The sequence below is a fragment of the Fusarium solani genome (assembly GCF_023522795.1).
Source record: "Fusarium solani strain SB1 chromosome Unknown bctg00000005, whole genome shotgun sequence".
NCBI classification, from domain to species: Eukaryota; Fungi; Ascomycota; class Sordariomycetes; order Hypocreales; family Nectriaceae; genus Fusarium; species Fusarium solani.
Window position 1 is genome coordinate 3,545,762 of NW_027072153.1, and position 24,022 is coordinate 3,569,783.

Genomic DNA, 24,022 nt, shown 5'->3' on the forward strand with positions numbered 1-24,022 from the left:
TACCTTCTGCATGCTGTTAAGCATAAGGATGGCCCTTGTTACTCTTCTTGTTCCTTGTCACTTAGACCATAACATTGGTGCTTTAAGCAAATCCACGCGTCTATTTACTAATTTCCGGGTTCAGTACCCAGACTCTTAAGCGAAAGACCAGGTCTGGGTACAAAAGAATGGCAAGTGTAAGGAGCGTCTCGGCACTCCCTCCCCTGGTCCCCGTACAACACAACCAATCAGGCCTTCTATCCTCCTCCAGAATATCGCAACATCTGCCTATGCCTTCACGCCATTCCCATTGGTTTCTCCTTCCGCGGTCCAGGTAAAGGCCTGACGAGCTGCTACTGGGATCTTGGACGACACCTTTCCGTCCTCAATGTCAAGCATCTCCTGAGCCCACTCATACAAGGTGTGGGCCAGACCCTCGACCTCAGCATCGGTGTTGTGGTTGTGGAACACACAACGGACACGCGGCGCACCCTTGGGCACGACAGGGAAGTCGATGGGGTACGCACAATACTTAGCCATCTGGAGATGGAAGACCAGGAAGAGGTTCTGGTGAGGACGAGTCCAGACAGGCACCACCTGGGTCACGAAAGGCCTGTTCTCATACCCATCAGCGAGCGGGACACGGAGAATTCCAGTCTCCGCAGCCCGCTCGTAGGCAGGGTGCGCCTGGATGGTCTGGAAGAAGAGCTTGACAAGGTACTGGACCCGTTCTTGAGCCTGGTGCGTGCATATAAGCGTCAGCCCTCCGCATCAAGGATGTTACTGGGGTCAGCTCCTTACCTTCACAGTCATGTCCGCCTTGAGCAGGTTGTAACCAGCGCGAATGCCGGCCAACACAAGGAAGCTAGGGGCAGTCGTGTAGATGATTCCACGAGCAAAGTTGATGAGCATGGTCTTGACAGTTGAGTTTGACAGAATGACAGCTAGACCATGTTAGCAAGGCCAGCAACTCGAATGTCCGTTGATAACTCACCTCCATTGGAAGCCAGAGCCTTTCCAAATGTGTGCATTCGAATTGCAATCTCTTTTTCGAGGCCAAGCTCTTGAACAAGGCCTCCTCCCTGTTTTCCAACAACGCCAGTGCCGTGGGCCTCGTCAACGACAAACTGAGCGTTGCCGAGGGGGAAAACTTCCTTGGGCAACATCCACAAAAACTCCTTCAGAGGGCAGACATCTCCATCCATGCTATAGATTGACTCTACAGAGATGATGACAGATCTCTCGCCCTTTTGGATGAGGGGCTGGGTATCGCGGATATAGGCCAGGATCTCCTCCAGGGAGTCAACATCATTGTGGCGGAAAGATACCCTGGTAAGAGCCACAGAGTTCTTCATTCCATCGTGCGTACTGGCGTGGACAAGCTCATCATAGACTATCGCGTCGCCTGGACGAGGAATGGCAGTGTAAATGGCGCCGTTCGCTTCATAGCCGGAGTTGACGATGATGGCATCTTCGGCGTTGTGGAACTCGGCGATCTCCTTCTCGATGGTCTCCATGTAACTGCTATTTCCATCAAGAAGCCGAGAGCTTGTAGCTCCAAGACGGAAGTTAGGGTGACGGTTAAGTTCCTCGAAAAACTCGTCTCTAAGGAGACCAGTGGTTGCCAGAGATAGGAAGTCGTTGGATGAGAAATCCACACCCTCTTTGAAGTCACGGAAGACAATGAGGTTCTGGTCCACCCGACGCGTGTCAAGAGCTTCCTCCAGGTTGCGGTAAAAGACGGGTGCGTCCTTCATGCGAGGAGCTTGCGGCTCCTGGGCCTGCAAGTATTCCTTGATGTGAGGCACAACCTTGGGCATTTTGACGGAGCGGTTGACTAAGTGGTTGACTGGGTAGTTGAAGTCGTGAATTAAAGCGAGATTTGAAGATCTGAACTCCCAAAAGAAGCTGGTTTTGCAAGAGATTGGTGGAAACTGGGTAAAACTGTGAGGTGAGGGTCGAGTTTTGATAGAAACACGCGGCGAGACAATGAGTATTTGAGTTCGGGTTGAGGAAAGAGTACCCTATCTCATCCTGTTGACTATCACATGTGGTCAAATCGGCCTGTCGACTATGGTTTGACTTCTGAATGAGTTGTTGCAAGGCTGCCCTATGCTGTCACTCAACTCCAGTCTCAGATCTTTCCCGGGATCCGATATTCAACCAAAGCTCAATTCACTTTCTCCTGTCACTGCTCTGACGTTTCGTTTCATATCCATGTCAGCGTGATGCCAGCTCATTCGATCTTCCAAGGTGCGGGTTCCGGACATATCGGCCGACTGCGGGTTCCGATAAGAGTTGCATCGAGGGGCAGAAAGCTAGACCACTGGTATCTCACAGAGAACAGGCGGTGGCCGGGTGGTCAGAGAAATGCAGGGAAGATTCCAAAGTGCCTCCTTAAGTGGGCTAGGTCGCATCGCAGGGGGCCAAGCCGTGGGGTGTGGCCATAGGCCATGTCCAATAGCTATCCCACGTTTGTTCGCCATTGCTAATCCCAACATACAAGTCTACCTTCCTGTTTCAGCTGTCGAGATAGTATCAAATGTCATGTTCCCAATATCCCTTGGCGCATCGAAGCGAGGGCGGAACCCGACCTTGAGGTTGGCCAAGCCACGGCAACTCCGTTCTCTCGAACCACGCACGATTATTCTAGGATGGTGAGAAAGGTTCCGACAAACGCAACGCTTCACGGATTCCGTTTCTTGAGAGTTGCTACATTGAACCAAGATGGAAGACAGATTCGAAATGGGATCTAAGCATACACTCTATCTCCTCAGTCGAATCAGATACATTACAACGAAAGCTATAAGCTTGTGGTATCCTCGAGACTTCAGAGCAAATTCCATTCAGTTGGCTCCAAGCAGCTTCTCCAAGACTTCTTCATTATACACCTTTCAAACTTAGAATTCATTCTTCCTTCGCGGGACCGGAGAATTGTCATTACACATTACACTCCACAGCTTGACACCTACATCATGACGACCGACGCCCAGAACATCACTGCCACGAATGGCACACACACTAACGGTACCAACAGTGCCAGTGGCACTAGTGGCGTCAACGGCCACACTAATGGCAATGGAGTCAACGGCAACGGTGTCAATGGCGCAAACGGCACGAACGGTGTGCATACCAACGGTGCTTCTACAAATGGAACTCATGTCAACGGAGCAAACACAGCCAAGGGCTCTGGTCCGGTCTCAATCGCCATCTGCGGAATGGCTTGTCGTCTTCCTGGCGGCTTGCACACTCCTGAGCAGCTCTGGGAGTTTCTTGTGGCTAAGGGGGATGCTCGCACACGTGTCCCCGAGTCTCGATATAACGTTGATGCCTATTACTCTCCCCATGTCAAACCTGGATCAGTCAAGTCCGAGTACGGCTATTTCCTTGATGAGAGCATCAACCTAGGCAGCTTGGACGGATCTTTCTTCAACCTGGGCCGGACTGAGGCAGAACGCGCCGATCCTCACCAGAGACAGATGCTCGAGGTTGTTCGGGAGGCTATCGATGATGCAGGTGAGACAAACCTCAGAGGGGGTCTGGTAGGTTGTTACATGGGCAGCTTCGGTGAGGATTGGATCGAGATGTGGGCAAAGGAACCTCAGCAGTGGGGCATGCACCGTGTTGGAGGCTACGGAGACTTTCTCCTGTCGAATCGTATCTCGTATGAGATGGATCTTCATGGACCCAGGTGTGTATCTCTGTTGTGTCTGTCTGTTCTATACTAACGAGGACTAGTATGACGGTCCGCACTGGATGCTCGGCCGCTCTTGTGTGTCTCCATGAAGCATGTGTCGCCATTCAGCGAGGCGACTGCTCTTCTGCCATTGTTGGAGGTGCCAACCTCATCCTTGCTCCTAACATGACCACTGCCATGACTGAGCAGGGTGTCCTCTCTCCTGACGGCTCTTGCAAGAGTTTCTCAGCTGATGCTGATGGTTACGGTCGTGGGGAGGCCGTTACCGCCATCTACATCAAGCCTCTGGAGGCAGCCTTGAGAGACAACAACCCAATCCGAGCTGTCATTCGGGCAACTGCCACAAACCACGACGGCAAAACACCAGGTCTGACTCATCCTAACACGTTGAGCCACGAGTCAATGATGAGAAAGGCATACAAAGATGCTGGCTTTGACGTTTCGCAAACAGGATTCGTCGAGTGCCATGGCACAGGCACTCCAGTCGGTGATCCCATCGAGGCCAATGCCGTCGCACGAGTCTTTGGCGACAAGGGTGTCCATATTGGCTCAGTCAAACCCAACCTCGGTCACTCAGAGGGAGCATCTGGTCTCACCTCGCTGCTCAAGGTTGTCATGGCTCTTCAGCATCGCATCATTCCACCGAATATCAAGTTCAACACGCCAAACCCAAACATTCCCTTTGAGTCGAGGAAGTTGACTGTTCCTGTCGAGCCTACTCCTTGGCCCGAGGATCGATACGAGAGAGCCAGCGTTAACTCTTTCGGCATTGGAGGTGCCAACGCCCACGTTATCATCGACTCTGCCCGCAGCTTCAATGTTGAGACAAAGACCAAGAATGCTTCTCGTACACCTCAACTGCTTGTCTACTCGGCAAACTCGGCTGATTCTCTCAAGAGAATGGCTGAGGGCTACAATGAGTTCCTTGGCCGTCACCCCGAAAGCCTTGGGGATCTAGCATACACCCTGGCCAACCGTCGTCAGCATCTTACGCACCGAGCCTTCGTGGTTGCTTCACGAGAGAGAGCTGGTCTCGTCTCTCCCACTTCTCGAATTGGTCAGACGCCAAGTGTCGTCATGGTCTTCACTGGTCAGGGAGCCCAATGGCCTCTGATGGCCAAGGAGATGCTATACTCCAACGATACCTTTAGGGCTACCATCCGATCTCTTGACGAGCACCTTCGATCTATCCCAGGTGGTCCTGACTGGGGCCTTGAGGAGGAATTGCTCAAGCCTCCCAGGTCCAGCAGGGTGGAAACTGCACAACTTTCTCAACCCGCCTGTACCGCCATCCAGCTGGCCATGATTGACGCCCTCGCCGCCATTGGCATCAAGCCCATGGCTGTAGTTGGTCACTCTAGTGGTGAGATTGCTGCAGCTTATGCCGCCGGTGCTCTGACTGCTCAGGAGGCAATCACCGCAGCATGGCTCAGAGGCGATGTCACTCTTCAGCAGAAGAGAAAGGGTACCATGGCAGCCATTGGACTAGGTTGGAATGAGGTTGAGCCCTACCTTATTCCCGGAGTTGTCAGGGCATGTGAGAACTCTCCCAAGAGCGTCACCTTGTCTGGAGACACCGACAAGCTCGAGACAGTTGTCGCGGAAATCCACAAGGCTTATCCTGATGCCCTCGCCAGGATGCTCAAGGTCGACAAGGCCTACCACTCTTACCACATGGCAGAGATTGGCGGCGAGTACAACTCGCGAATGAAGGAACACAAGGTTGTCGGCCAAGCCCCTACCAACTGTTCTTTCTTCAGCAGTGTCACTGGCAAACTCCTCGACACCAAGGCCTCTCTCGGACCTAAGTACTGGCAGACCAACCTCGAGTCTCCAGTCATGTTCTCTACTGCGGTCGCCAGCATTCTTGACGACCCTATCGGCAAGAACATCTTCTTCCTCGAGATCGGTCCTCACTCTGCTCTGTCGGGCCCACTCCGACAGATTGCAGCTGAAAAGTCGATGACGGTGCCTTATGCCGCTGCCATGATCCGCAAGCAGAATTGCATCGAGTCGTTCCTGACAGCTATCGGAAAGCTCTTCTGTCAGAACGTTCCCGTCGACTTTGCGGCTCTCGTGCCTGATGGTACCTGCCTGCCTGACCTCCCAAGATACCCATGGAACCATGAGGAGAGCTACTGGTACGAGTCACGGATCTCCAAGGAGTGGCGTCACCGTGGGCATCCATACCACGATCTTCTTGGCTTCCGTGTGGCAGAGAGCACTGATATGGAGCCTACCTGGCGTAACCTCCTCCATCTGGACAATGTCCCCTGGGTTCGAGATCACATCATCGGAGAGAACGCAGTCTTCCCCTTTGCCGACTACGTTGCCATGGTTGGCGAAGCAATCCGACAAACTACGGGCGTCCAGGAAGCCTATTCCCTCCGCCATGTTCTCGTCAACTCAGCGCTGCTCCTCACTGAAGGTCATCCTGTCGAAGTCATGACAACCTTCCGCCCGTATCGTCTGACGGACTCACTCGACAGCTCTTGGTGGGAGTTTACGATTGCTTCGCACAATGGTCACTCCTGGACGAAGCACTGTACCGGTCAGGTCAAGGCCGTATCAGAGAGTCCGGATGAGAGCCAGGCTCAGGCGCCCCTGCCCCGAAGGTTGGGCTCACGAAAGTGCTATGAGACGATGCACAGGGCTGGCCTCTGTTATGGCCGTCAGTTCCAACGTCTGGAAGACATTTCGTCAGGAACATTGCAGCAGGTCGCAGCGGCCAAGGTTCTCAACAACAAGGCCGGGGATGAGGCTAATTATCATCTTCACCCTGTCATCGTCGATGCTTGCTTGCAGCTACTCAGTGTCGCCGCCACTAAGGGCTTCACGACCAAGCCTGTCATGTCTGTCCCCACCACCATTGAGAAGCTTGTCATTTACCGTTCTGTCGGGGACGTTAGCCTTGACGTTTCGGCCACCATGAACCGCTTTGGATCGATCGCAGGCGAAGGCAGGGGGGTTGCAGATGGACAGACAGTCCTCAAAATGGCCGGAGTACGACTCGCTGCTCTAGAGGACGGCAGTGCCGGAGAAGGGCGAACTGACCAAGCCACTACTCGATATGAATGGGGTCCTCACTTGGACTTTATGGATGCTGCGACTCTCATGAAGCCTGATGTCGACCGAGCTAGATACACGCCGGAGCTCGAGGAGATGACTCGCCTTTGCCTGCTGTACTCGAATCGGCAACTAGCTGGAGCCGAGACAACTGTACCACACATGCAAAGGTACCGAGAATGGATTCACGATCAGCTTCGTTCCACAGAGAACTCGACTTTTGGAGATGGAACAGACGAGGACATCATGGAGAGAATCACCGATCTTACCCAAGAACTGTCAGCAACTGCCGCCGCCGGCGTCGCCAATGCCATGTTCAAGATCTGCTCCGATATCAATGGCATCTTTGACGGACAGATCGACGCCATGGAAGTGATCCTCGCTGGAGATACTCTGTCCAAGGTTTTTGCATTCCGAGACTACTTTGACCGTTCCACGTTCCTCCGTCACCTCGCGCACAGCAAGCCCAGCCTCAAGGTTCTTGAAGTTGGTGCCGGCACTGGCGCTCCGACAGTCGACGCCTGGACGGATCTCTCGTTCCCGGACGGTCGTATCTACTATTCGGAATACACAATCACAGATGTCAGCTCGAGTTTGCTACTTGACAACAAGGAACGCACAAAGGGGCTTGCCAACATCCGCCACGCTGTTCTGAATCTTGGTCAGGACCCCGCCGAGCAGGACTTCAAGGAAGGGGACTACGATCTCGTCATCGCAACTAATGCCGTCCATGCTACAAAGTCCATCTCTGAGACTCTGAAGAATATCAGGACGCTTCTCCGACCCAACGGCAGACTCTTGTTGCAGGAACTGAGTCCCTCGTGCAAGTGGCCCAACTACATCTTCGGTGTTTTGAAGTGGTGGTGGTGTGGTGCCGCCGATGGCCGTGTCCAGGAACCGTACGTGTCTACCGATGCATGGAAGGCTGCACTCGTTGCCGCAGGGTTCAATGAGGCAGCCGTTGCTCCGGGCTCAGACACGCCTCTCCAGGAGAACACCATCATCATTGCCAAGCCTCTGGTTGAAGAGAAGACTATCGGTCAGGAAGTGACCCTTCTCTGTCCTTCTGGTGGCAGCTCTGCGCAACAACTCTCTGAGATTTTGACCAAGCAAGGTCTTGTTGTCAACCAGTGCAGCCCTGACGAGATTCCCGCTCCGGGCCAAGAGGTGCTCGTTCTCCTGGAAAGGGACGAGCCGTTCTTCGAGAACATCACCGCCACCCAGTTTGAGAACTTCAAGCAGCTCGTCGATGGAGCTGGTGATGCCGGCATCTTCTGGGTCACCCGTCCCAGTCAGACGCAGTGCGTCAGCCCTGCATACGCTCAGGTTGTCGGTGCTGCCCGTACCATCCGCAGTGAGATGGCTGTCAACTTTGCGACATGCGAGGTGGACGAGATCGATACCTCCCTTGAGCAGATTGCTAGTGTCTTTACCAGATTCTTGGCTCGAGATGACGAACGGTGCGAGTGGCTTCACCCCGACTACGAGTACGCGATCAAGGACGGCATGGTCCATATTGGACGATACTATCCTTTCTCGCTGAGCCAAGAGTTGTTGACAGCCAACGCGACTGAGCCTATTGTTCTCGACAGTAAGAAGCCCGGTCTTCTCAATGCTCTAACTTGGTCCCGCCGAGTGGCGAAGCCCCTTCTAGGCGATGATGTGGAGGTTGATGTGTATGCCGGCGGCCTCAACTTCAGAGTAAGTCACTCCTCTCGGAGTATTCTCCTCTACAAGTAGGATAGTATATAGACGTCACAGGGCTAAGACCACTAACCATTTTACTCTATAGGACGTTCTCAGTGCCAATGGTATCATCGATATTCCTGAGGAGGGATTCGGTCTAGAGGCAACAGGAGTTGTCACTCGTCTCGGCCCAGACGTCAAAGACCTGCGAATAGGTGACCGCGTCATCCTCTTCAGCAGGGGCTCCTTCTCCACTTCCATCATTACTTCAGAGAAGCTCTGTGAGGTCATCCCTGACGAGCTGAGCTTTGAGGAAGGCGCAACAATGCCGTGCGTGTACGCCACAGCCATCTACTCTCTGATTGACATTGGCGGCCTCAAGCGTGGACAGGTATGTGCTTGATATTGAATGGCCTAAGACTCCCTACTTACTGTCACAATTTTTTACTAACCTTTACCCTAGTCTGTTCTTATCCACAGTGCCTGCGGCGGCGTAGGCATTGCGGCCATCCAAGTCGCCCGCATGCTAGGAGCCGAGATCTACGTCACGGTCGGCAGCGAGGTCAAGGTCAACTACCTCATGGATACCTTTGGTATCCCGCGCAACAGGATCTTCAACTCTCGCAACGACACCTTTGTCGAAGGAGTCTTCCGAGAGACTGGCGGTGTTGGAGTTGACCTCGTCCTCAACTCGCTTTCAGGCGAACTGCTTCACGCAACTTGGCGGTGTGTTGCCGAGTTTGGCAAGATGGTCGAGATTGGCAAGCGAGATCTCTTGGGCTCTGGGAAACTCGACATGGACGTTTTCATGGCCAACCGAAGCTACTGCTGTGTCGATATGGACCAGATGTGCTCCAAGCGGCGATCCATCTGCAAAGAGTGAGTTTATTGTCCCCATAACCACTAAAAGCTATGACTAACTGTTATCCAGACTTCTTAAGGCTGTTGTTCGCTATTATAAGGAAGGTCACATTGTTCCTATCAACCCGAACAAGGTCTTCGATGCCGACGCCGTGCAAGACGCCTTCCGCTACATGCAACGGGGTCTGCACATCGGCAAGATCGTCATCTCGATTCGCGATTCAGACGGTACGCTCAAGTTTGATAGCGACAGTGCAACCAGACCCAAGGTGGTTGAGCTCGACGAGTCAGCCCCTTATCTTTTAATCGGAGGCTTGGGTGGCATCGGACGCTCGGTGTCGCGATGGATGGTTGAGCATGGCGCTCGCCACCTTGTCTATCTCTCTCGAAGCGCTGGCTCACGTCCAGGAGAGCAAGCCATTGTTCATGAGCTAGAGAGCATGGGTTGCCAAGTTCAGCTGATCCAAGGAAGCGTCTCCGTCTTGGAAGACGTCAACAGAGCCATCGAGGCCGCTCCAAAGCTGAAGGGCGTTTTGCAAATGTCCATGATTCTCCGAGACAATGCCGTGTCCCGCATGTCCTATGAGGACTGGACAACTGCTGTTGAGCCCAAGATCAAGGGAACTTGGAACCTTCACAAAGCCACCGTGTCTACCGGCTGCGAGTTGGACTTTTTCCTCCTCTTTTCTTCCATCTCGGGCATCATCGGACAACCAGGCCAGGCCAACTACGCCAGTGCCAGCGCATTCTTGGATAGCTTCGTTCAGTACCGCGCCGACCTCGGCCTTCCAGCTTCCACCGTCGACATTGGCGATGTCACTGATATTGGTGTCATCTCTGGCGATGACGGCCTAAAGCGTGTCATGAAGCTGACGGGAGCCTACGGAATCAACGAGCAGGAACTCCTGGACGCCATCGCCATGTCGATGACCTTCCCCGCTGTTCCTCCCCCTCCTAGCATGCGTGGCCCAGCCTCGACTTTTGTGACTCACAACAACTTTGTTGTTGGTCTTGCTTCGGCTACTCCTCTCGAGAGCGCAGACAACCGGTCCATTTGGCGTAAGGACATGCGAATGGCCATGTACCACAACACCAGTCTTGGGGCTAGCGCGCGTTCCGGCTCATCCAACGATAGTCTGAATGCCTTCCTTGGTAGTGTGCGCCGTGATGCGGGAAGACTGAGAGAAGGGGCCACTGCCGCCACTCTTGCGAGGGAGATTGGAAAGAAGCTGCTGAGTCTGATCATGAAGCCCGAGGAGGACTTGGTAACTTCAACGCCTTTGGCTAATCTGGGTATGGACTCACTGGTTGCTATCGAGATGAGGACTTGGTGGAGGCAGACTTTTGGCTTTGACATTAGTGTCTTGGAGATAATGGGCATGGCCAGCCTAGACGCCCTTGGCACACATGCTGCGGCGGGCATGTTGAAGGCTTTGGAGGATGGGCAGTGAGAGATTGATTTCGCTTGTACTGTTTGAACTTGGTGTCTTCATGGTTTTATTTCCTATCTTGCATTTTATTTACAAAGACAGTCAACTCCCGTTTCGCCGATGTCTTCATGGCCCCGTGCCTCCCTCTTCGCAAAACCCGCCTCAATGCGTGCATCATGATAAATGCCTGACCGTAGTTTCAGCTGTTATTCCTGTTCACCGTATCGTGCTTCCGCTAACAGCTTCGCAACACTCCAGCTGTACTTGTCATAAGCTCTGGCTGACAGTGGACCGACTACGACTTGGCAAGACACCAGTCACTGGAAATAATCACTTGATGGCCGAATGTTACCCAACGACACGTCAAAGATGAGCCTTCCACTGGCGAAGAGTAAAAAAGGATGGCACACGTCGCACCACAGCGCCTCCATCGCTTAAAGAAAAAACCTTCAGGGAACCAACAAAGGCGACGTATGTGACGCGTTGTGCTCATAAGCTCAACAGGCCACCCGCAACCACGGGATCCGGAACCCGGTCTAGGATTGGTTGGTCCATCACACGGTCGATCGAGATTTCAGCGAATCCGAGTCGCTTTGCGAATTTTAATGAGCAAGCTTGTGTTTTGAGTTGGCTTGGATGGCACCACTTTATTTCACGCCACCCTATCCGTCATTTGTTTGAAGGATGATAAAACGACGGTGAAGCATCAACAGTGAGCGACATGTTTCTGTACAGTCATCTCGTTGAGATCGTTTTTATCATTTTAAACAGCTCTACAGATTTGTTCATCATGACTACACCCACTGAGCTTCCACCAACCATGCGAGCCGCCCAATGGCGCTCCATCGCTGGTGGCATCGAGAAGAACCTCACGCTCAACGCTGAGGCCAAACTACCAAAGAACGCCCATTCACTGCCAAAAGACCACACTCTTGTCAAAGTCGCCTATGTATCCCTCAACCATCTCGACTACAAGCCAGCCGAGATGCCATTCGGCAGCACCTTCATCAAGAAGCCAGCCACACCCGGGCTGGACTTTTCCGGCACCGTTGTTGCCACCTCGCTATCCGATCTCAAGCCTGGCCAACGTGTGTTTGGAAGAACTGAACCCCCAGTCGGTGGCACCTTGGCGGAGTACGTCGAAGTTAGAAAGGCGGGTGTTGCACCTGTTCCTGACGGCGTATCTCTGAGAGATGCCGCCTGTGTGGGCATCTGCGGCACGGCACCTCTTCAATCCTTTGCTCCGTACCTAGAACCCGGACAGAAGGTCCTCATCAACGGCGGCAGCGGTGGCGTCGGTGTCTTTGCCATCCAGATCGCCAAAGCTTTGGGCTGTTCTCAGGTCACCGCCGTCTGCTCAGGTGCCAACGCGGACCTATGCCGAAACCTTGGTGCTGACGAAGTGATTGATTACAAAGCCGAAGATATCGTCACGGCACTCAAGCGTACCGGTCACCAATACGACCATATCCTAGACACCATCTTTGCCAAACCCGAGCTGTATTGGCAATGTCACCACTACCTCAAACCCCAAGGCACGTACGTGGCTGTTGGTTTGCCGCCTCAGTTCAAGACCTTCAGGACACTATTCGCCATTCACTTACTACCCAAGTGGCTGGGAGGCGGGCAGAGGAAGTTCGTTTTCCACTCAGTGAGTGCGAATACAAAGGACTTCGGGCAAGTTGCGCAGTGGATCGAGGAGGGCAAGGTCAAGCCAGTCATTGAGGAGGAGTACAGCTTGGAGGACGCTGCCAAAGCCTATGCAAAGCTGAAGTCGGGGACCGCTAAGGGGAAGCTGGTTATCCGTGTGTGTGGTGAGCCTACATCGAATTCGGAATGAGTCTTTGTGTGCTTGGAAGGGCACAACGGATCGGGTTGAGGAACGCTAGAGACGCGGGCAAATGATGTTTTAATAGCTAATACCCAGTTTTCTTCTCTTATCAAAGCAATGAGATTTTCGTACACCCCTACAAGTTCTATTGTCCTCCCCATGCAACCTCTGCCACACGCTCTGCCATGAGCCGGTGAATCCTCTTTCCCGGGTGTAAGATATCATACCATAACTAGAGCAAGTCAGTGGCCAAAGAATATTCCATCTTCCAAATGATGGCTTACACATTTCTCTCCTCTCCGATCAGTACAGTGGTTATTACGCGATCCGAGAGACTTGGGGTCAAGCATGGCGTTCATATAGATATCCCATATTTGCACAACAGAGGCCTTGGAGTCAGGATGGTCTTGCCTGAAGCGCTCTATATGCTCAACAAGATAATCATTCCATACCCTAATAGCATAGGTAAGCGTCACATACTTCTTTCCTGGCTTCCTCGGCTGAAATATTGGCAAGAATTCAAGCGCTAGGTCTCTGTTTAGTATGTCCATCCAGAAGACGTATGGGTATAACTTACGAGGCACTTCCAGGAAGACAAATTGCCGAAGCCCCAGCTTGTGTAATTCATGAGTAAACTCGAATAATCGCTTCACAGTTGCTTTCATGAGTTTTTTTATGCCATTCTCGGTAAAAGACAGTCGAACATCGTTGACACCGAACCAGATGGCCGCGACGGCGTTGTCAGCATTCCACGGGGCATAGTCAGGTCTGTGACTGATGCTCATGTTGAAATGTTTGATCTGATCTTGGAAGCAGTAGGCGTAGTAAGGATTTGGCTTAACCAGGCGAGGGTCCACCACAGCACCAGAGCTTGCGAAGCCATAGGCAAGAGTGAGTGTGTGGTTGAACTCGGATACCATGTAGCCTATCCAGTTCTTGCCTCCTGTCGACGTCTCCCCCGGCCATTTGGGATTTCCAATCGGGTTCGCTGCACGGGGGCCAGGCTTGCGCCACCTGCTTATGTTATGTTGAGTTCCGATCCTTGAAAACGAATCGCCACTGGTTTCCGTCAGCAGGCGAGTACTCATACGTGGCTGTTGGGAGGCTAACAAGATCATCACAAACTGGGGGCTGTCCATGTTTTGGAAGCCATCGTGGATCGCTTCTCCGGCTGCGCCAAAGACTTTGGTCTCTGGGAATCCATACGCTCTAGTCGAAAGATGTGTCGTCAAAATGAGAGAGATTGCCAAGACGATGGAGGTTATCCCGGTGGACTGGAACCTCATGGTGACGATTGTGTGCGGAAGCTCACCATGCTCTTCTTCAGCTGAGGTTGCAAAAGCCTAAAAAGTGTCCATCCCACCGTCTGAGGTGATGCATCATCCTTGGGTGCGGCGACACTTCACGGCGACACTTCACGGCGAGACTCTGAATAGACTCTGAGAGCCTGGAAGCAACTTCAGCTTGACCACTCGTCACCTGTAGCCTTTATAATGGTTGGACGGGCAGTTGACTCCCAAAAGCACGCAAAGCTATCGGAGAGTCCTATGAAGGGTATCTAATCAACAAGAATGAGACAGTCTATGGTCAATCTACCTCTCCACGGAAGCAAACATTGACCTCGCCGCCAGTATGTCATTAACCTGCCGAGGGCGCGGTTGGGACACAGCTCTACAGTCTTCAACACCCCCCGTCCCCACGATCGCTTATTTGGCACCACTGGCGCAGGCGGTCGCCGTGTTTTCTCGAGGATGGATGCTCTCTCAAAATCTATAATCATCACCCGGCCAGTCTCGTGGTTAATCAGCGCGTTTGCCTTCCTCACGTCAAGATGCACCACCCCTTCCATATGCAGTTCCCGAGGGATCGTAGTACCTCTCCCTCGAGGGACTTGTCCATTGTGCACAAGTTCCTGGCACAGTCTAGACTCTCTCCTCCCCATGAGAGAAATGACAGGTGTACGATGTAAACCCGTAGATCATAATAATAAGTCCTCCTGAGGTCGCGAAGGTCGATAGCGCCCATCAAGACGGGCACACTGATGCCTTGCAGTCTGTGCAGATGCTGGTACACCGCCGCCTCATGCTCAAGATCCTCGATGAATGCCGCCACGGTGCCCTTGCTGACAAAGTTGCAGCCGTACTTGAGCAGCGTGAGCTGAAATAGCACTCCCCGCGACCCTTCTTTGCCTAGGGGGACCATTCCCTCGTCCAGTGATCGCTTGAGTTGCTTGCGAAGAAGCAGGAGCCACTCGCCATGGTTGACAGGGTGGTGGGTCTGTCCATCGTGCTCTCGATGAAGCATCACGTTGGGGCAGCCCTTATCCAGGGGACTTCGTGTCATCAATCCGCGGAGGCACTTTTGCTAGCAATATTGACGAACTGAACGGCTCGAGCTGCCCTCGCCGGCGCCGGCGCCACCGGTAGCGCTGTTGCCGCTGTTGCTGTTCCGCCCCCGCGTGGCCGACGAGCCAGAACTTGCTGGCTACGTCGGGTGCCTTGGCCGTCGGCGCGTGGAGCTGGCGTGGGGGTGCTCGGCAACGGTCGCTCGGGCTTGTCATCGGAGGATTCTGGAGATCGTTCCTTCCGAAGCTGGTCTTTAGGCGGCGCATCGGCGATGCGTCTTCTTCGTCGTAGGAGGTAGGGGGACCGGTCAACACTGCGGTACGTCCGAGGCTCGTATGCGGGTGAGTCGGCCGGGGCTGTTCTCTCACTAACCGGGATACATCGTAGCATGATCTCATAGTCCTCAGACCATGTCTTGAGGTGTTCCATAGCTTGCTGACGCTCATCCTACCCGTGTTGGCGCCTTCTTCTCGGTGGGCCAATAGCCATCAAGCTGAAGGTCAATGTCTGGCTCACAGCCGTGCATGAACGGAGGTTGTCGGGGTGGGCCAAGACCTCAGGCCCGGGTTCGGCCAGGTGGACGTAGAGCGTCCCGGGATCCTGCCAATTGATCTTGAGAAAGACGATCGTCTCGCCTGTCGTCAACAATCCGTACTCGAGCCCGCTCTCGATCATGTAGTGATATGTCTGGGTGATGGCAGCTGTGGCCAGTCTCTCGGCGTGGTACTGGAACAGTGCCTCCTGGTCGTCCGCCGTGGGCACTGTGGCTCGATTGACGACTTGTTTGTGAATGTCCATGGAGTGCACAGGCGTGAGCTTGTGGGGTGCCTTATACTCCATAACGTACGCCATGTTCCGCAGAGACGACTGCTCGTCGACCATATAAACGCAAATCTGGTCTGGACGAAGCTGGCTGCGGTCTAGCTGGTCCGGGCCTGGTGTTCTCGGTGGTGTCACCGGCGGCCCTTGTCGCTCAACGACCTCTTCAGCGACGTCGCTGATAGCGCTAGGATGGTTCTCGAAGATGATGCCGTCTCCGACGTCGAACTCGTGGCGGAATGCCTCCTCCTCCGTCAGACGCTGCACGATCGAACGCACCGGATCTTCCACACTATTATGCTGGAAATGTTCCAAGTCCTTCTCGTTCGAAATCGCTCTGCGGGATACTCTGGCGCCGAGGCCACGTAGGAAGGCCTGGCTCTCGAAGGATCGGTCATCGTTGGTGTTGGTGAGCGTAGAATAGACTGCGCCGAATGTTCCAAAAAGTCCACCCAGGGCAGAACTTGTTTCGCGGGTTTGTTATCGATCCCTTGGATGTCAAGCTCTTGTTCGTGTGGACAGAAAACTTGGTGAAAACGAGGCCATGACAGGCTTCTATATATTCGTCTAGCGTCGTCAGTCGGCTCTCTTCTTCTGCTTTGTCGGCGCGTTGACGTTCTCGCTCGGCGTGATCGCGTTCCCGATCGGCTCGTTCACGCTCTTGTTGCCTCTGCTCCTCGGTATCTTTGATGCGTTGTTCAGCCTCCTTGGCGCGTTGCTCGGCTTCCTGCAGAAGCCTTTGCAGTCTCTGCAATTCTGACTCCATCCATGTGGTCCATTCGTGTGCGGAGGAGTCGACCTGACCGAAGACGTCGTAATGAGCGTTCCATCCACTGTTGACGAGACGAACGTGTTGGTGGGTCGTGTGGCGCGTGGGGTGTCACACTGTGTGACCCTAAAATGTGCATCAAGTACATATAACTATGTATTAATTATAACATAATTGCAGCCTAGAGGTTAATAAATATAAATGAAAAGTTATATAAATAATACTAAGTATTTAATTAATTATTTTAATATTAATAATATTTTCTTACTTTTTTATTATAATATTATATAAGTATTTATAAAAGATTCTCTCTCTCATATAGGGTAGCTTAGTCTACCTCGGGCAAGTTTGTGTCCCAGCGAGGGGCCTGGCACGTGACACTCTTTGGGTCTCGTTGCAGGAGATTCCAGGGGTACGTACCCGGTCCCGCCAAACAGAACAGCGTCGAAAGACAAAAGGAGCCTCAAAACTCACTTTGGCTGGAGTTGCGATAGACATTCTGTATGGAGTCTGGAAATCAAGGGGTATTTTAATTACTCTATGTGCCTTAGAGAATGATGGCCTCCGGGTTTAAGTGGGAAAACATTTCTGTCCACGTTAGGCCCTCTTCCGGGGTCCTCTTCCAGATTGCTTCCAAAGTTGCAATGACCGAGTTCACGGAAGCAAACCGAATCTCATCGTAAATAAATGTCGCCATACTGCGAACCGCCCTCTGCTGCTTTGGGCATTGGGCATGAGCCCCGGCAATGCAAAGAGGCAGGACGGAACAGTTGAGGATCTTGGAGGGCCGTTTGATGCTGGAGATACAGTCCAGACATGATTGAGTATGTTGTTGGACTAATGCGTGGTTGGAGGGCAGGCCGCATATTGCCCGGTAGAGATATATGAGTGCTGAGTGTTGAAAGATGCGGACGAGACTGTATGCTTGCGCCGACTCTTTGTCGGACTCTGTCGGCTCTTTTGAACTTGAACCAGGTGAAGGTAGGTCTTCTAGAGCCAGGGGTGCGTATGTTGGCCTCAGAGATACCTCAAAGGTTCGGATTCGTTCGATCGAGAACTCCTGCCGCATCTGTGCCACGTCTTCGAGATAGAAGGCCATGCTTGATATCTCCTGAAAGACAGACGAGAGCGAACAGTATCCCATCGTATCTCTCCCCCACCAGACAGGACCCCTGTCGACAACATCCCACAAGGCAGGTGAAAAGGAAGGAGCTTGACCTGTGAGCATAGCCCTGGTGAGATCTGTTGTTGCAAACTCTGATAAGAGCATGTGAAGGGGGTCTTGGCCACTACCCAGGACAGTTTCTATGCCCCCGAGGCGTTGGAGAATCGCCAGCACTCCATCCCGATGACTTGAAGTAGACATCGAGGACTGCGCGCACTCGAGGAAACCGTCATGGAAGTAGAGTAGCAACACAGCAAACAGGAGTGTCTGCAGTGGGCCATCGTCCTTTGCGCAATAGTCGTTGACCTTTTCACGTAGGGCGGCGAGACATTCCGCGCGCTTGACGTTCATGACGCTGCGACTGTTGCGTCCATCTTGTAGCCATCGATGTGAGTCGGCTAGGACACAGGTGGCAAGCAATACGACGCGATGCTCTAAAGCGATGAGGGTCGGAGGTGCGCATGGTTCTGAAGCAGTTGTGAGCAACGGCCAGAAACGGCCGTGGAAGTAGTCGAGGGAGCGCTTCTCGTAGACGGCGAGAGAGGAAGCCAGCTGTTCATCACGGCTGGTTACTTGATAGATGGCGGGTACGGTAACAGCTGGTCGCGTGCTCCATCTGATCAAACGGGTATTGTAATCGCAAGAGGCGCCTACTTTGGCGCATCTCGAGCAGATGGGTTTGGCGAGGTCGCATTTGATTCGACGTTTCTTGCAGGGCCAGCAAGAGCCTTCGACGACGCGAACTCTTGTCTTGCCCATGGTGTTCTTGGTTTGGGAGGGTGCCGATGCTAAGCCGCTCTGGGATATTGCTTGCAAGGGTGTAATGGGAGACAGAATGCGGAGTCCAATGCTCGACAATCGGGAACCCCTGGATTTGGATCTTGCTCCGATCGTCTCGTCTGCAGTTGCCACGGATGAACCGATCCGAGTTTGCAAACTTGTGCCCGGATATGGATGAGTGAGGTGCGTAAACGTGGAGGTGGAGATTTAAGAAGGCGAGCGATCCACCTGGCCGGCAGATATAAGATGTCTGGTTCCTGCACAAGCAATCGACGTTGATGTCGGCACCAGCCAAGAGATGTCCCCTGCGAGATATCGCGTCCTCGGGTCGCAAACATCGATAAGTGTTGGCGCGGCATGGCTGGGTCTCCGAGCCCGCGCGGGGAACCTGGGTTGAAAGACGAGACCTTACAGGCTGAGATCTCTAGACCGAGGGATCCACTTGGGAATGGGCAATCGACTTTCCTCTTTGAGCTTAGCTGACGGCCTCGGGCTTGAGCCTGGGGGCCGCGACTCGGGATAACGGTGCGGGGGTGGCGGTGGCCAGGATCTCGTCAAGATTGTGAGGACGGGAGTTGGTTTTGTCCGGATAGCTGATAACTTTGATTTCCTGATAGAGATGGCCGTTTCATTGGGTCCCTCGGTATCTGAGTTGATGCAGATGGTTCAACTCTATTCTGACCACTTGTCTTGTTTATACATTAGACATCGAACACTTGAATCCCACCATAACCAACATGTTGGATCGAGAACATGCTGGCAACCTCTGGGACCAATGGCGCAGTTGACAATCTCGGGCTTGGGCCTGGACGTTTCCCCCTCCCACTCAAATTAGCAGGGCGCAAATGCCCATCTCCTTCATGACACTGCCACAGTCCCATTGGACATCTGGCTGATCTCCCTGGTATCTCCAACTATTTTGTATAATATCCAGAATCGTTCCGCAATTTCCAATCATGCCGCCTCCTTGGGAGAGTGTCTCCTCCAGCAGCTGCTCGAAGAATAGTCTTTGATCTGGATCAGCCACACACCCAGCGACGCATATAGGCCAACTTATTTGTCGAGGGGAAATTGTGCCCTGGGCCATCTGAATCTCCAGTATCGTCCGGCTCACTGCTCTCCGTATCCTGGTTGATGAAAGACGCGGCAAAATCCTCTGGCCGACAAGCTGAAGTTGAACCAACGCTGCAGCGGCAAATATGCGAGTGACACAGCCTTGACCAGATCGCATTCGTGCCTTCCTTTGTGTTAGCAATGAAGAATCATTGGTAAAGAATGACACTTGGCAAACCTCTGCTGAAGTTATGGGAACAGCTTCCATACAATCCTCCAAGTCGTCCTCTATGTGTTGCTTTCTCCTCCTGAGTTGCTCTACTTCAAGCTGGTTTGAGTTGAAGGCCTCGACCGTCCACTCGTTGAGGGCCCCCAGGTCGCCTATGGACTTCATGACTGAGTTATGGCACCCCATTAGACGTACAAGGTCAAAGCTACAACTGGGACCTAGCCATTCCTCATAGGGCAACTTTGGCTTTTGCTGCGTCGCGATGCAGGCTAAAATGTCCATCCATAACAATACCGGAATGTGGAACGAAATCGCTGCTGTGGCTTTGTTTTCGAAAAGAAGAGGCAGCACTCGGTTTGGTGACTGTGGAAGTTGAGGCCGGTCGTGTATTGCGGTAGCGATTGAAGCCATAGCACACAAATGTGGTTGCCAATTATTCGTGCTTCCCCTCAGGACCTTCAGCTGTCAGGAGGCTCAGTACTCGAGCTGATGCTTGAATCTCACCTCAAAGCTAATTAAAGCCACTCCACAGGCTATTATCTCAACGAGGTTCTCATCATCAGGCCGAAGCTCATCAGCGTTAAAGGAAACGATAAAATCCTGGAGCTGACTCAGGGCGTTGGTGTGAAACTCAAGCTCAAGGTGGTGAGCCTCTGTATCACCCAGCAGTGCCCGACGGTGTAGCGCTGCGAGGCCCAGAGACGCTCGATAAAGGGGCCCGTTTTTGCTCAAGAGCCAAAGGAGCCAGCCACGAGACCACTCACCCTTTTCGCAGAATGGGTATTGGTAGGGGAAAACATGGTCGAGATAGTGCATCAAAAGACTGGCTTCGTCATACTGCAGGGGTTTTGGAAACGAACAGCTAGAGAGAATGCGGCTTTGCCAGGGTCGCCGGTCTAATGACGAGGTGGTATCTTGACAAGTAACTACAGGTTGTGGAGTAAGTATACATTTATTCATCCTAGGACAAACAATGACATGTAAGCAGAGCGTATTCGACTCACCTTCAAGGGTCGATGCGTGTGGGCTTTGCACTCGTGGCTGTGCATGACCCTGGTTTTTGGCGAGACGACGCTTCTTCTTCTGTTTGAAATTCTTCATGACTGCGCGTTTAATACGTTGTCTTTCCTGCTCTTCCTCCGACCCTCCATCCATCCACGCTGGCTTCTGGCCATATCCGTGGCAGTCTATGTGCCGACTCGTGCATTGTAGACAGGCTGTTTCTCCCCCGTCACACTTGACATGCCTTAGCTTACAGGTCCAGCAGCAATCGATTTTCCTCGGGCTCGCCATTGTGGAGAATCTAGACGAAGGGTGCTACGGTTTGAGTCGGAGACAGGGAGAGGTGATGCATGGGAGAACAGAGTCGAGGGAGTAGGGATTGCTAACTTGCTGAGTCAGTAATGCTTCCGAAGTTCGCTTCGAACTTCCAACACGGGGTTCGCCACGACCTTCCCGATTAGTATCCGAATAACTTCGGAGATGATGTTCACACAACGAGCAAGCGTGCAAAATGCGATAAACCTGTGGTGTTAGCAGAGAATGGGCTGGACTGGTTGCTTGTAGGTACATATGTGGTCAACCGGCTAGAAAGGAAGGTCGAAACGGGCGAGTTTCGCTTCGGAGAGTATATCGAGCCGGGGTTGTGCATGTTGTGAAGGCATCACTTTGGGATCGTCAACACCATAATTGAGCTTATAAATACCGTGTATTGTCCCAAGAAGAGTCTCATCTCTCGCAATAGACACGACATCGACATCCATTCTATCTCAAGGCTCGCTTTTGCTTCCACCTTGACACACGTTTCCCTTCCTTCATTATGGACAAGACCACATTCAACCTGCTGGATGCCAGCATCAGCGACCTCAAACAGTTGCTCGGTGCTCGAGTCATCACCAGTGTCGAGCTTGTCTCTCTCTACCTTCACCGCATCGGAAAATATGATTGCCGTGGCCCACGTCTCAATTCGATTTGCGTCCTCAACCCCAATGCCTTTGCTGAAGCCCAAGCCTCGGATGACTACCGCGCTTCTGGAAAGACACCCCGACCTCTTGAAGGCATCCCTTTCACGGTGAAGGATAGCTACAGAGTCGAAGGAATGACTGTCGCTGCTGCATCGCCTGCTTTTTCCAACCTCAAAGCATCAGAGGATGCAGCTATTGTGGAGTTGCTCCGCAAGGCCGGTGCGGTTGTCCTAGGAAAGACAAACATGCCCCCAATGGCGGACGGTGGTTGTCAACGCGGACTCTATGGTCGCTCTGAGAGCCCATATAACCAGAAGTACATGTGCACTGCTTATGCTTCTGGCTCCTCCTACGGCTGTGGAGTCGCCACGGCCGCAAGCCTGGCTGCCTTTGGGTTCGCTGGAGAAGCCGTCACGTCAGGCCGCTCTCCAGCATCCAACAATGCGCTGGTGGCCTACACCTCCTCGCGCAGTGTCATTCCTCCCCGGGGGTTATGGCCGCTGTATCCGACTTGCGATCAGGCCGTCCCGCACACGAAAACCATGACGGACTTGTTCCACGTACTTAATGTTGTTGTTGCAGATGATGCTGCTGCTGGTGACGCGGATTTCTGGCGGTCACAGCCCTATGTGTCACTCCCAAAGGCGAGTGACGTTCGGCCGGACGACTATCTCTCTTTGGCTGATCCGGACGCCCTTCGGCACAAACGAATCGCAGTTCCGAAATGCTTCATTGGAGTTGAGGGCGCCAGGCCAACGAATGCCTGCTCCGCTGGGGTTAGGGCTCTCTGGGACCGTGCAAGGAAAGACCTCGAGTCTCTAGGAGCGACTGTTCTCGAGACCGACTTTCCCCTCTTTGAGAATTACACTCGACAACACTTCCCTGGCCAGGGAATGAACGTTCCTGGTCTATCTCAGGAATGGGCGGCGCGTGAACGCTGTGACATGATTGCTTTGAGTTGGGATAACTTCCTTCGCAGCAATGGGGACGACAAGATACCAAACCTCACCTTTGCTGAGCTTGAGAAGATTCACCCACACATTGCCCCGATGGACGACCCGTCCCAACACACTGAGTCGCAGAATCAGGTCCGCTACGAAGACATGGTGGCTGTTGTGAAACAGCGGGGAGAAACCGGTCTTGCTGACCTCCCAGGATGCGAGGATGCACTAAAAGCCCTGGAAGCAATGAGGAAGAGGGACTTGGAGGACTGGATGACTGAGAATGAGTATGATGTTGTGGTATTTCCAACGAACGGCGATGTCGCGTTGGCTGATTCCGATGAGAATTACGAATCAATGCTTGACGCTTTGCGAGACGGAGTCAAATACGCAAATGGCGGTCGATCGCTGAAGCACCTCGGAGTTCCTTGCATCACAGTTCCCATGGGGAGTCTAGAGGAGGAGAAGATGCCAGTCGGCCTCTCGTTCTGTGGCAAAGCGTACCAGGATCAGGACCTCTTGAGATATGCGTTTGCTTATGAGACCGTGTCGAAGCGCCGGCAAAACCCACCTCTCACACCATCATTGCCCTCGGACCAGATCACGCTCTCGAGAGCGAGTTCTCGACCAGTGTCTCTTGTCAAGCCGATATTGAAGATCGTATCGACCAAGTCAATCAGCGAGGATAGCTCTGAACAGGACGTCCGCCTGGTCACCGTGGCTGGAACCTGTCACCTGGCAAGCTCTGGTGAGTCAAGCTCGCTGAGCGTCGTAGTCAATGGAGAGCCATCTTCTCAGGTGTCATGGGAAGGGAACAAATGGAATTGGACAGCTCGTCTTACTCGGCCCAAAATCTGCGAGAAATACCCGCCACCGGCGAAGGTGCCAAGGGATCAATTTATGATTGTGTTTGTCGCAAAGGCCGACAACGGTCGGTCAGCTGGCTCGATGATTTTACTCGATTAGATCATAGCTGTTGGTAGGCCAGACAAAGTCGCAAAAACATAGATCCAAAGCCTCCAGCCTTTAAGTCAGTTTCATATAGAGCCGTGACCTCTGTATCGACATTTTAAAGTCGACGGTTGTTGCCTGACCTATGGGGTGTCAGTATTGATTAACTTGAAGAACAAGATAGAATAATCAAGCAACTTGATACCTGAGTTTAAAATTCCAAGTCCTCAATCTCTACGAAACCCACCGTTTCTCTCACCTGAATGTGACATCAACTCTGTGTCGTTAGGAATGATCTAAACTTTGTACTTCTAGTTTTGCTTATAATTATATTTAAGGGTAGCTTATCAATCAGGCAGCCGTGATTGCTTAAGGCAGGACACCAACCAAAGCACCAGGAGATATATTGCAGTGAAGGAGGAAGTTTTGTCAATCATTCATTAATCATGTGCAAGT

The 24,022-nt window shown here is 52.8% G+C and overlaps 7 protein-coding genes across 7 annotated transcripts; 3 read left to right on the forward strand and 4 right to left on the reverse strand.

The window, feature by feature from the left end:
- Window positions 1-267: 267 nt before the first annotated feature.
- Window positions 268-1,799, reverse strand: MRS44_009581 (uncharacterized protein; the record flags this gene model as incomplete). Its single annotated transcript, XM_046268535.2, has 3 exons — window positions 268-717; window positions 781-923; window positions 974-1,799. 3 exons carry the CDS (start codon window positions 1,797-1,799, stop codon window positions 268-270), a joined length of 1,419 nt encoding a protein of 472 aa, XP_046124280.2.
- A 1,155-nt stretch (window positions 1,800-2,954) lies between these two features.
- Window positions 2,955-10,740, forward strand: MRS44_009582 (uncharacterized protein; the record flags this gene model as incomplete). The annotated part of the gene is made up of 5 exons (XM_046280399.2): window positions 2,955-3,670; window positions 3,718-8,443; window positions 8,535-8,819; window positions 8,892-9,307; window positions 9,360-10,740. 5 exons carry the CDS (start codon window positions 2,955-2,957, stop codon window positions 10,738-10,740), a joined length of 7,524 nt encoding a protein of 2,507 aa, XP_046124279.2.
- Window positions 10,741-11,509: 769 nt separating this feature from the next.
- MRS44_009583 (uncharacterized protein) lies at window positions 11,510-12,559 on the forward strand (the record flags this gene model as incomplete). Its single annotated transcript, XM_046277931.2, has 1 exon — window positions 11,510-12,559. The coding sequence occupies one exon, from the start codon at window positions 11,510-11,512 to the stop codon at window positions 12,557-12,559; it is 1,050 nt and encodes a 349-aa protein (XP_046124278.2).
- Window positions 12,560-12,695: 136 nt separating this feature from the next.
- On the reverse strand, window positions 12,696-16,981 carry MRS44_009584 (uncharacterized protein; the record flags this gene model as incomplete). The annotated part of the gene is made up of 9 exons (XM_065621353.1): window positions 12,696-12,782; window positions 12,835-13,076; window positions 13,128-13,609; window positions 13,661-13,893; window positions 14,426-14,882; window positions 14,933-15,342; window positions 15,412-16,177; window positions 16,242-16,513; window positions 16,958-16,981. The coding sequence occupies 9 exons, from the start codon at window positions 16,979-16,981 to the stop codon at window positions 12,696-12,698; spliced, it is 2,973 nt and encodes a 990-aa protein (XP_065477425.1).
- Window positions 16,982-17,030: 49 nt separating this feature from the next.
- Window positions 17,031-18,407, reverse strand: MRS44_009585 (uncharacterized protein; the record flags this gene model as incomplete). Its single annotated transcript, XM_046268534.2, has 1 exon — window positions 17,031-18,407. One exon carries the CDS (start codon window positions 18,405-18,407, stop codon window positions 17,031-17,033), a length of 1,377 nt encoding a protein of 458 aa, XP_046124275.2.
- An 847-nt stretch (window positions 18,408-19,254) lies between these two features.
- Window positions 19,255-20,811, reverse strand: MRS44_009586 (uncharacterized protein; the record flags this gene model as incomplete). The annotated part of the gene is made up of 4 exons (XM_065621354.1): window positions 19,255-19,665; window positions 19,720-19,869; window positions 20,215-20,636; window positions 20,715-20,811. The coding sequence occupies 4 exons, from the start codon at window positions 20,809-20,811 to the stop codon at window positions 19,255-19,257; spliced, it is 1,080 nt and encodes a 359-aa protein (XP_065477426.1).
- A 718-nt stretch (window positions 20,812-21,529) lies between these two features.
- Window positions 21,530-23,581, forward strand: MRS44_009587 (uncharacterized protein; the record flags this gene model as incomplete). The annotated part of the gene is made up of 1 exon (XM_046283042.2): window positions 21,530-23,581. One exon carries the CDS (start codon window positions 21,530-21,532, stop codon window positions 23,579-23,581), a length of 2,052 nt encoding a protein of 683 aa, XP_046124273.2.
- Between the last annotated feature and the right edge of the window lie 441 nt (window positions 23,582-24,022).